The sequence below is a fragment of the Schistocerca nitens genome, chromosome 1 (assembly GCF_023898315.1).
Source record: "Schistocerca nitens isolate TAMUIC-IGC-003100 chromosome 1, iqSchNite1.1, whole genome shotgun sequence".
Classification (NCBI taxonomy): Eukaryota; Metazoa; Arthropoda; class Insecta; order Orthoptera; family Acrididae; genus Schistocerca; species Schistocerca nitens.
The window spans coordinates 34,442,323-34,455,296 of NC_064614.1; the positions used below are offsets into that span (position 1 = coordinate 34,442,323).

At 41.2% G+C, this 12,974-nt stretch overlaps 1 protein-coding gene across 1 annotated transcript in view; it reads right to left on the reverse strand.

The window, feature by feature from the left end:
• The window catches only part of LOC126263646 (Down syndrome cell adhesion molecule-like protein Dscam2), a 421,438-nt gene that overhangs the window by 157,912 nt on the left and 250,552 nt on the right, over positions 1-12,974 (reverse strand). Inside the window, exon 11 of the mRNA XM_049960745.1 lies at positions 3,769-3,907. Within this exon, the coding sequence (XP_049816702.1) occupies positions 3,769-3,907 (139 nt within the window). The remainder of the gene's footprint in view (positions 1-3,768; positions 3,908-12,974) is intronic.

Consider the following 12,974-nt stretch of genomic DNA (forward strand, 5'->3'; position numbering starts at 1 on the left):
AACAAAAAATTTGATTGTTGAAGGTGCTAAAGCGAAATGTGTTTGTTCTAAATATGAATTTTATTACAGACACAAGAGATCATATATAACTTGCTAGTTAGTTTCATGTTCCATGAATCATTTGTATGATTAATCATAATGATGTGGAAAAGGTCATTTTATACTCACATTACACACACATTTGTAAATATAGCAACATGCTGATCATCTACACTTTTTTTTCAGTACCGAACTGCAATTGCAAAAAGATGCCTAATAAACAAAAAAAGACGACATGTATAAGACTTATCTTGTATGAAGGTAAGTGGTACCTGGTATTTACCAGGTGGTTCCCATAATATCTACAAACATAGACTCTGGCAAATATCTGAGATAAGTTGTCCATGGGTGTCAGATGAATGTTTTGATACAAGGAATCTAAGACAGCACATATTTTACTATCAACTAACACAACTTTGTTTTCATGTGTCATAATTCTTTACAGATCAGAGGTGGTTATTACCTATTTATAGTAGTTGTTCAAAATACTGACCATAGTGGTCTGGACAAACTGTTCAGTAATATCTCATGGATTGTACCACATGATCCAGCGTTTCATGGTATTGGCTAATTTATTTCATCGATAATGAATTAATATCTGCATTTTGACAGCTGCTAAAAGGGGACAGTAAATAAGAAATTATATTATATATATTTATTTGTAGTGTATTGTTTTGTGTTTGTCATGGAAAAATAATATTATGTCAAAAGAAATACACTTGAAAAATACAAATTGCAAGAGAGAATTTCTGGTCCCTTGTCCTCACTACAGGTGGGTTCTTCTGATCCTGCAGTCTTAGCAAAATGCCCTTCCACAAGTAAGAGGAAGGGAAGATCATGTTGCCTTCAAGACTGTAACTCCAAAAGCGATGGTATCCAGGAGACTGCTTTATTTTGTGGAGCCTGTGGCTGTTCATGTCTGTAAGCCATGCCATCTGTTTTTGGTAATATTGTGAACTGAAGTGAACTACCTATGGACAGCAGAGTATCAGGAAAACCTGGTCATTCTTGTGGTACTAGCCATAGAATCAGGAATGATAGTCAGTTTTGATGTGGAGGAAGTGATAAATGAATTCCCAAATAGCATCCATTTGTCTAAGGCGGCTAAATTTTGGTAACAGTCAAGTAAATGGTTTTGCATCCTGTATTTTGCATGGACTAAATTTCACATTTAAGTGAAATAATTTTGGTAAAGTGTATTAAACTGTAGCGATTTTCTTCATATTTTTGTTATATATTGTGTCCATGTTTGATTTTTCTCTCATAATTATTCGGTAAAAGAGGCTATTGAACTGTAGTAGGAAATTTATTATTTCTGAACATTTAATTTGCACATAAGCTTTCTGTTATACATTAAAGTGTTTAAATATTTCAATAAGTTTTAAATTGAAGTTAGTGACTACAATGTTTTATTGTTGGTAGTCCATAAACGAATAGCAATGCTGAAGTTTTGGAAGGGGAACATAAAATAAATTACAGCACAGGGGTATTATACAACCTAAATACAGCCCTGCCAGCACACCACCATATCTGAGCTGTTTTAAAATTTTGACATCCCACATCAACCAATCCGCAAACTTCTGGCTGTGGATTCTGTCTTCAGAAATTATATGTTCACTGTCCTGCTCAATGAACTAATAATCCCATAGGTGCTGTTCATGTATCTACTTTACATCAATGGTTAATGGGTTGCCTAACTCATTACAATTCCGAACACAATCAAAAGGAGCTTTGATGCCAACAATCTCAAACTTCACCAACCCATGGCACTGAAAGAATGTGTTTTTAAATGGGGTTTCCTCTTCAAAAAGGATAAGCTTGCCATCCTGCACAGTGTACATTACTCTTTCATGACTACCCCCAACAGAAGGAGCATTTTTGCCATTTCAACTCTTTGGCTAACTCAAGCCATTACTTGCGCTTTATTCCTTGTCTATTCAGACTATTCTCAAGCTTCTTGGGTTGTATCCATACTTTTGTCCAGTCTCCAGAGCAGTAATGCACTTGCAGATATTCAGAATGAGGCTGGCAGAGTTGAAACATATTTTAAACCTCTTGCCCAATGTGGCTTGTTTGACTACATTACAGTCATCTACCTTGTTCCACACCTTACTGCTGCCAACCGAAAATCTCAAATGTTCTAATTCTGCCTGTGTTACACCAGAACTACTTTGACTTTTAAAATCAACTACTCCATCTCCATAATTATGGAGCATTATACACAAATATCACAGCACCAAATGCCAGCCACATGTCCACACAAGCAGGTCGCTTCACAACATCCAACATGAAAGTGTACACAAACACCACACTGTCAATCATTTCACACTACTCTATGGCAGTCCACACATTTGTTCATAGTGACAGTGTTCATTTAGCATAGGCACATTATTTAATGATACATATTCATGAAAATATACAATATTTTACACATTTCTGTTTGAGTTTTCTCAAAAATAACTGACTTATGACATTTTATGGGAGGCACCTGTGTAGATAATTTATACACTTTATTGAGTTATCTAAACATAAGGGTTTTAATGGAGATTCATGATTTTTGTATGTGATTTAACTAGGATGAGAGTCGAGAATAAGATTGGATTAGGTTTGTGTTCATTTCCCATGTATAAAGTATAAAATGAACAAAAAATTAGAACTAACATACAGTAATGAAATTAATAAAAATACTTTTGATTTCAAGATACCACCAAAAAGCAGAACTGCATTTTGGCAGATGAACTAGTTGTGGTGGAGGTTATGTCTAGCTGTGAAAGCCAGCAAGCTTTCTTTTTCTTTGCGTGCCTATCAATGACTCAATATGTCTGTGCTCTTTTTTTTTTTTTTTTTTTTTTTTTTTTTTTTTTTTTTTTTTTTTTTTTTTTTTTTTTTGGTGAGTGGTCTTCTTTAATGCAAAAAAGTGAACTTAATTACTTTTTATCCTGTATATCAATGAAAAATTAGTAATCATCCTTTGAAATAAATTTACTTTTGTTTATTATAATATGGTACTACATCTTTTAGTTTTCTTTCCTTGGAACACTGTCTATTGTCACTTAATGACTGTAAACAAGTGTGTGTTAACACATAGATACACCAGAATCAAACTTCTAATTATCTAATACTTTTACCGCAGATTTTTATCACTAAAATAGTCAAATTTAATAGTGATTCAACATCTCAACAATCTTCACAATGTCAGTGTTGCCATCTCAGACTTCTGAATATGTTGTGGCCATTTAGAATCCTTAATGTTATTTCATAATGGCCATGAACTTGTCAGTGTTAAAACAGTCAACTGGTGTGGCACAACGGTGTTTTATTACAGTCACATGCTTTATGTTACGCAGAGCTCACTTTAGGTGAAAAATTTATATACATGACATTGGAAGAACGGGTGCTTCTATTCCGATGAAAATGCCATGTTACTCAAAGAACACGAATCATTAAATGTAATATTTGAAGCAATGAGTTTTTTAAGTGATGATGAATGCAGAAGTACGTTAATTGTGAAGTGACATCTTTGAAAAGCTATAAAATTGCAACTGAAAAAAAAAAAAAAGAGTTTGAAATGAAGTGACAAATTTTCTCGAGTATCAGTCATATTAATTTGGAATTGGCTTTAACACGACAATGAGGCAAACCAACTATTAATGTTTTAAGATATGTGCTTATGTGAAGTATATGCACTTTGAGAGCACCTGAGCAATTCAGTAACTTACAGTTACTTACCTTTCACTCGAAGCTGAGCAGAGTAGTTGCCACTGGCAGCATTGTTGGAAGCCACACAAGTGTACATGCCACTGTGTCTTGCTGACAGCTTTGTGAAAACCAGCATGCTGTAGAATTCACTGCTCTCTTTTTCAGTTACCTGCATAAAAGTAGGAATCTTTCATAGGCAAACCAAGAATGTAAAGATTTTACGTAATTTCACTGGATATACCTTCCCATCTGAATGAAAATATCAACATCTCATCTTACTAATTTTTGGAAATTCCAACAATGATTTACTATTAGCAAGTTCAAAGGGATAAGTGTCACAGTCTATATTGTTTTTAGTCACTATCAATTCATTCATTCATAGTGTCTTACAGATCCATGTCATTGATGAAATCCGATTGCATGCAATGTCCTTCTCTTTCAAACAGCAAGAGAGGCCTATTGCATTCATTTCTTTGCATATCAAGAATTAGTATTCCTAAACAACTTTTGCAGACAGTTTTTACTACACAGGAAAAGGGGAACCACTAAGTCATACACATATCAAAAAAAGTTTTGCATCACCCTGGTTCCCAGAACTCCTGAAAGATAGATGTTGACTGTGGATATTGTATCACAGACCCTGTCTCTTTGACTGTTCAGAGATGCCAGTAAATCCAACCAAAGATCTAAACAACCATGAATGAGCAGCACCTATTAGACGGAGGGGGTCCGACAGTCTATCCGTTCCAGTCGTTCCACCAGGAAGGAGGTATGTGGCACGTGTTGTCTGTTGTTCAACCATGCCTAGACAGTCAGTACCGCAGTTTGATTGTGTCTGCATTGTTACTTTGTGCCAGTAAGGGCTCTCAACAAGGGAAGTGTCCAGGTGTCTCGGAGTGAACCAAAATGATGTTGTTCGGACATGGAAGAGATACAGAGAGACAGGAACTGTCGAGACATGCCTTGCTCGGGCACCCAAGGGTTACTACTGCAGTGGAGATGACCGTTACCTACAGATTATGGCTCAGAGGAAACCTGACACCAATTCCACCACGTTGAATAACGCTTTTTGTGCAGCCACAGGATGTCGTGTTATGACTCAAACTGTGCTCAATAGGCTAAATGATGCACAACTTCCATGGCGAGGTCCATCTTTGCAACCATGACACCATACAGTGCAGTACAGATAGGCCCAACAACATGCTGAATGCGCTGCTCAGGATTAGCATCATGTTCTCTTCACCGATGAGTGTCACATATGCCTTCAACCACACAATTGTCGGAGACATGTTTGGAGGCAACCCGGCCATGCTTAACACCTTAGACACACTGTCCAGTGAGTGCAGCAAGGTGGAGGTTCCCTGCTGTTTTGGGGTGGCATTATGTAGGGTCAACATACGACGCTGGTGGTCATGGAAGGTGCCGTAACGGCTGTACGAGATATGAATGCCATCCTCCGACCAATCGTGAAACTATATTGACAGTATATTGGCGAGACATTCGTCTTAATGGATGACAATTAACGACCCCATAGTGCACATCTTCTGAATGACTTGCTTCAGGATGATGACATCGCTCGACTAGAGTGGCCAGCATGTTCTCCAGACATGAACCCAATCGAACATGCCTGGGATAGATTGAAAAGGGCTGTTTATGGACCATATGACCCACCAACTACTCTGAGGGATCTACGCCGAATCGCCATATTGAGGAGTGGGACAATCTCGACCAACAATGCCTAGATGAACTTGCGTATAGTATGCCACAACAAATACTGGCAAGCTTCAATGCAAGAGGACATGTTACTGGGTGTTAGAGATACCAGAGTGTACAGCAATCTGGACCACCACCTCTGAAGGTCTCGCTGTATGGTGGTACAACATGCAATGTGTGGTTTCCATGAGCAATAAAAATGGCAGAACTGATATTTATGTTGATCTCTATTCCAGTCTTCTGAATAGGTTCCGGAATTCTTGGAACTGAGGTGATGGAAAACTTTTTTGATATGTGTATATTCCCAATGAAACACTCTTTCATTTCTTTAAAGTCAAAAACTCTTGCAGTTTGAGATTTGTCTGTGCCCACATGTTGCTAAGGTTTTACACATCCTCCATTACAGTCTCGATCTCTCCCCATGCAATTTCCATAGTTTTGGTGCCTTGAAGAAAGACATTTGTGGCTGTCCATTTCCTTCAGATGAAGAGGTGCACACTTGGGTACAAACAAAGTTCTGTAGGCAACCACAAACATTTTTGCATGAGGGCATTGGCCATCTTGTTTCACAGTGGTATAAATGCATTAACAGTTATAGTGATTACTTTTCAAATAATAGACAGTTTACTCACTTTTTCCTATCTCTCTCCTTATCATTTGGCTGCTCTTTATATAATAAAATAGGTTGGAACAATGTGTTGTTTGTCTAGAGCTGTCTGTACAATTTATGTTTACTTGAAAGTTGGTAAAACATAATGTTTCCTGTACGTTTTCTTAGGTTTATAACAAGAGGAAAAAGCAGAATGTGAGTTGACTGTGATGAAATGAGTGTTGTTTGTACAGGGTGGTGGGAAATAATGTGTTAGAAAGTGTTTGTATACTGTGGTTTAATCATATGCCATAAATCAGTCTCTTTGTGGTATTATTGTATTGTTGCTCTGAAAATTCTATAGCTCACTCAACAGAGTCTCAGTTCACTTTTCAGTATGGAAGCATGGACATTGGAAAAGCATTTGTTTATCATCGTTACTTTACACAAATTCTGGACATATGTTACAATGAATCACATATTCAACAGCTCCATCAGGAATGATCATTTGTGCCTGAGATCACACTAATGAAAGTAAGTCCAACTGTAATGGCAAAATTTAAGCATACTTTGGTACAGATTTTGTGCATTGTTTCTACTGTTTTTGACAGGCTCATCAGACGATTTGAAAAGACTGAATCCCATCATGACTCTGCCAAATCTGCCATCTTTATACAAGGACAACCCTGTGTCATGGTTTGCGCTTGTCGAGCATCTTTTCAAGTTGTATCATGAGTCCGACGACACTTGTGCCTCATCACGCACATCCATGATCATTCAGACTTAATTTGCAATCTACTCCTCTCACCACTGCCTCCACCAAAATACGAGTTCATGAAGAAGACAATCATAGGATGCCTTGCCTGCACACCACAATAATTAATAATCAAGATCTTGTATGAGGAACACCTGGGGGACCAAACCGCATCACAACTCTGGCGCCACCTTCGGCTACTTGTGAATGAGTGTACCATGCTGGACATCACACTGTGGGTGGTGTGGTCTGCCAAGCTGCCTAATGACCTACAGATCCACTTGCTACCACACTCCTTCGAGTCAATTGGCTCTCATATCCACATCACAGACCAACTGTATTCATCCCTACGACAACGCCATCCAGCTCACCACTCAACACTAGCTGGCCCAACTGCTCCCGCTTACCGGCCGTCGGCTGGCAGAGGGAAGGCTTGCTCCGCTTCCAGGCCTTCTACATCGTCTGGCAGCATCCGCTAACTCTCTCCACCATCTGAACACTCCAGGATTGCCCACCATATATGCCGGTATATATGCCAGAACAAATTGGCAAGGACAAGCCTCCTCTGCTCCCGCAGTCTCCACCACCACCACATCCGGCTCATTCATACTGCTGGTACCACAAGGTTTTTGGAAATAATGCTAAGAAGTGACGGTTACCCTGCCAGCACCCAAATACCGACCACAGGACCTAAAAGACGCCGAGTCCTGCAGGGAACCTCACAGGCATCCTTATACATTGTACTCCATCCACTCATCCGGCCGGCCGAACGGTCGTTTGTATGTGACTGACATTCTGTCACGGCTCATTTTCCTAGTCGACACTGGTGCTGATGTGTCCATTATACCTACATCGATGGCTCCCCCATCTTTTCACTGACGAAGTCACTTCTACGAGTTGTCAACGCATTGACATTACAAACCTCAGGCTCTGTCAGAGTTACGGTGAACCTAACTCATTCTCAGTGTTTTCCATGGACTTTCTACTTTGCTGACATCAATCAACCAATTCTTGGTATGGATTATTTGTCCCATTACAAACTCTCTCCAGATGTAGTTCAGGGCTCAGTGCTACACCAACCGACTAACACTCAGATACTGTGCTCCCTCACTTATGTTCCACACTCTGTTTCTCGCGTGACATGTGAGTTAGTAGGCAAGTACTCCACTCTCGCAGGTGACACTATCTACTTTCAGAATATGACTCGGTGGCACAACTCCGCTGGGAAAACAATGAGCTGAAACAACGCATAGCACACACTTACAACGAGCTTGTTGCAGCTTGTACCTCGCCTAATGAAACTGCAGCCCACAGTTCCGCCACCTAACCGAGCATCTCTGTCTGACACCAGCTCGGACACAGTTAGTCCAAAAATATTAACTGCGTGTGACAATTCATGTCCTGTAGACTCCACACCCCTGACATGCTCGCCTCGTTCAGTGTCACGTGCTTCAAACCACATAGGCAGCCACCCGACATGTTGATAAACATTTCCCCTCTCTTTTGCACCAGCCATGTGATTCGGTGACCATCGCTGTTCCACGCATGACACTCTTGCCCTCGCCGGTTATCGAGTGCAAGGTTGACAGTAGACAGTTGTTCCCCATTCCGAACCACTCCACATTTTCCGCGTAGCCGTCCTCTCCAAACAAGCGCACGCCGCGCTCACGTACTAAGCATGTGACTTTCAGGCTGCCCTTTCCCACTCGCGCTAACAGCTACACCTCATTGCACCCTACTTGTCCAAAAACTTCCAATACAACTTCATGCCATTCAGCCTGAAAAACACAGCACAAACGCGGCAGCATTTCATTGACTCCATCTTACAACAGTTCGAGTTTTGCTTCCCATATCTGGATGACTTACTCTTTTCAGCAAATCAGGTGAGGAACATGAAAATCATTTATCCACGGTCCTCTAGACCTGGAACTCCAATAGTGTCAAGGTCAACAAAGACAAATTCCAATTGCGTCTGCCCTCCATCACTTTCTTGGGTTACACCATCTCTGCCAACGGAATACAGCCTCCCAAATCTTGCATGCATGCCATCGCGTCACTGCTGCCCCCAGCTACTTACAAAGAACTCTGACGTTTCCTGGGCACAATAAATTACTACCGTCGTCACCTGCCCTCTTCTGCCACCGTACAGGCCCTGCTGATAGGCCCCCTGTCGGGTAAACAGACTTCAGGACTCAAACCCGTTAGCTGGACTGCACCTAAGCTGGAGGCCTTCAATGCACTAAAGACTTCTTTAGCTCAAGTCGTGATGCTCGCCCTCCCCGACCCCTCGACCAAGTTGTTCATCAGTGTGGACGCCAATGACATCGTGGTGGGAGTGGTACTACAGCAACGCAAGGCGGACATGGTTTCCCCTCTTCATTTCTTCTCTATAAAAGTATCAACAGCTTGTTCTTCATCCTCATGGATCACAAACCACTCGCAGATGCTTTCTGCAACCCTCCTAAAGACCCACCCCCTCGGCATTTCTGCCACTTTGATATAGTCTCCCAATTCACAGCTGACTTTCGCTACATCAAAGGCACGGACAACACAGACACAGATTTTTTCTCATGGATCAATACTATTTCGTGCATCATTGACTTATCCAAGCTGGCCGCCCTACAAGCCTCCAACGAGGAATCTCAAGCTCTCCTCACAGAAGCTCAAACGTCCCTTGTGTTTACCAAAACTAAATTCCTTGATGTTGTGGACGAGGTGTGGTGAGACTCTTCTACTGGTACCTTAAGCCCATTGCTCCAGCCCTCTCTGCACCAGTAGGCCTTCGACACGCTGCATAACCTCGGTCACCCTTGCATCCGTGTCACTACACAGCTCGTCTCCGAGTGTTTCATTTGGAAAAATATAAAACGGAACTGTCAGACCTGGGCACACAGCTGCATCCCCTGTCAACGCAACAAAATCGGCCACCACACCACCCCACCACTGGGCAAGTTCGACATCACCCCAGGACGATTTTGTCATGTACATACCATATTATCGGTCCTCTTCCACCGTTGGAGGGGCACAGATATATTTTATCCACAATTGATCGCATGTCCTCCCCCTCCCCAAATTTCATAAGTTGCATGCACACTCACTTCAAACATGCGTGCCTGCACCCACCTATCAGCCACTCCCCGCCGGACACTTGCATGCCAACCGCTCTCAACACTTGCTCCCACGTGATGCTGAGAGATGATTTGGTCTGACAGGGTCCCTTTACAGTCCTCCAGCAGGGCGATACAACTTTCGACATCATCGTCAAAGGCTGTCTGAAAACTGTTTCGTTATACCGATTCAAACCAGCATCCATGGACCCTGACACCCCTCTGCTGGCTCAGTCACATTCTCCTAACGACTCTCCTGTCAGTCTCCCTCCCGCCGTGAAGTCCGACAATGTTTCTCCTAGGGCCACCAAGCCGATTTTATCATGGGATGCCTGTCTGTCGCCAACCCGATTCCGTACTCCTATACAGAAGAAAAATAATCACAAAGAAAAGGAGTGCTACTTTAAAAACAATAATAAAATTCTTTAACTAGATGTGAGATATTTGAAGCCAATGTCTCACAATGAAAGGACAAACCATAAAGAAGAAATCTGTAATTATAAGAATGAGTGTAAAACAAAAATAGCGTTTTTCGCCTTAGAAAACATCAAAAAAGAACAGGCAAGACTTTCCCATGTAAATGGATGGAAGTGTGGAGCTTCTTTGTGATTGGTTGACCCTCATGCTCTCTAGCTTTAATGTTGATGTCATTTGTGCTAACATGCTCATTTGGCTTAATGAGTAATAAAGTAGTTACTGTGCATTTAAATGGTGTTGATCGTACTTCGTTCCGATCAGCTAGGCCAGTTAACTAAAGTGGTGACCCCAATTTCACAGATTATTTATGATATTCAACATTGGGCCAACATAGGGAGTTTGTTTACAATCACACATTTAGATCATCAGCAAGAGGATGGGTTCCTTCTTCGGAAGGAAGATCATATTAATTCTTCAGAAGGAAGAATCAAATGGCAAACTTCAAATTAGGCCTACCATTATTTATTCAACACAAGAATACTCAAATCAGAGAGGAAATGAGGCACTGACTAATTAATTTCATGGACCATAGTGCTAATGGCAGACCAATATGTGAATAAAACACTGGACAGTGTGTTACATTGTCAATATAACCATGAATACAATAGATATGAACACATGGGACAGTTTTACAATCAGTGAGTATTAGTCAAGAGAGAACTGCACCGGATTTTACTGTGCCAGTTTATAACCTGATGTTTCTGCCTCTTTTGGTATGGTGTGATGTGTGCTCCAGTGACACAACAGCTCCAGTATTAACTGCACAGTCACGTGAAATGTGCATTGGGTGTTCAACCATGCTGTGATCATGGCAGGAACTTTGCTCTTATGAATCTGGCAACAAAATGACTCTCCAGCGAGTGGCCATTGCTGAACAGCTGCAAGTGGGAATCATTCCAAAGTTACTAGCATTCCAACCCAGCCACCCACAGACTTGGTTTCAAATAATGTAATTCATTTTACAAAGTTGTGGAGTGGTAGATGATACATATAAATTTGTAGCAGTGCTGAAAAATTTAGCCAAATCTTCTCATATTGATGTTACTGCTGCTCCTCCTACTTTAAAGAAGTTTGATATGATAAAGAAAGGCATTACTGTCACGCTTTTTGCAGACACATGAACAAAAAATACACAAGGTCTTGTATGAAGAGGACATCAGAAGCAGAACACCTTCACAACTGTGGCAACACATGAGTCATACAGTTGGACCCGATATATTTTCAGATGACACCTTATGGAGAATATGGTTGCTCCTGCCTTCACCATCACTGCAAGCTATTCTTATTTCAAGAGAGTACGAGACTGTAGATATCAAATGACACTTGGCCGAGAGGTTCCATGCAGTACTGCAATCACATAAGGAAGCGGATTCGCACGTGAGAAGTATTAATACTATGCAGGGGGCCATGTTGCCAAGATAGGAGAGGGGTGGTTCTGGAAAAGTACAAACACCTGTGAACTTGAACTTAACAGGCAGTGTGAAACGTGAGGGATCATGGGGTCTACAGAGATGATGCAGAATGCTGATCAACAGAGCTTCAGCAGAAGTAGATGACTCCTCCCAGTGGAAGACTGTTGACCTAATGTTCTCGGCCTTGCACAGAGAGAATAGCAACACAATGCATAACAGTGGCTCACTGCCGAAGGACATGTTCTTTCATGAGAAATTCAGAGTAACATCACATGCAAATATATTTACCCTTGCTATTTCACATATCAGCAACAACACACTACTATCAGCGCAGCTGACAACAAGACTCAAAAGGACTGCACCCTACAAGGATTAGGATAACATTTCATTTTCACAGCTTAAGGACCCAAGGATTTATGTGCAATCTTAAGAACCCAAGGATTTATGTAAAGGGTATGGGGTCTGGCCGCCGCTTCCTGGTAGACTGGTTATGCAGTAAGCACTACACCATAGGAACATTCCCACTCAGGCAATAAACCAATAAGCACCTTGCTATGTGCCGTTAATTACTTACCAGTGTTTCATTGCGGGACATGCCACCTTACAGTAGATTTTCAATTGTGGTGCACTTCCAACTGGAACTTTGTGATAGCAGATGTATCTGTACCAGTTATAGGGGAGCATTTCTTTGTCACAAAAAACTTTCACTAGATTTAGCAAAGGAAAGATTAGTTCTATTGCTGGACATTCAGTGCAGGAACACATGGAGAATTTAGCCACAACAGCACAGAGAGATAAAAGAAAACATTTAACAAAAATTATATCACTACAGAAGAGGAGATCTCCAGGACTCACACCAAATTGCAGGAGATGATAAAGCAGATATTGTTACTACATCAAGGAAATTCAGAGTTAGAGGAATCAATAAGGAATTGTCCAGAACAGATGGATAGCACACACAAGAAACTACCAGCCTCGCAGCATCAGGAGCAGCCACTATGGTGGAACAGACAAGGTACAAAGGTTTGTGGTGTGCAAACCACTAAAATTTTACCTGGTCATGTCGGCAAAAGGAAACATGTGGTCAGTAAAAACGTGGACTAAACGCATTCAGAGGTGTTGTTCATGGGATGAGGCTTTACTGTCATCCATCGCAAGGTCCCACAATCTACGCAAGACAAGGA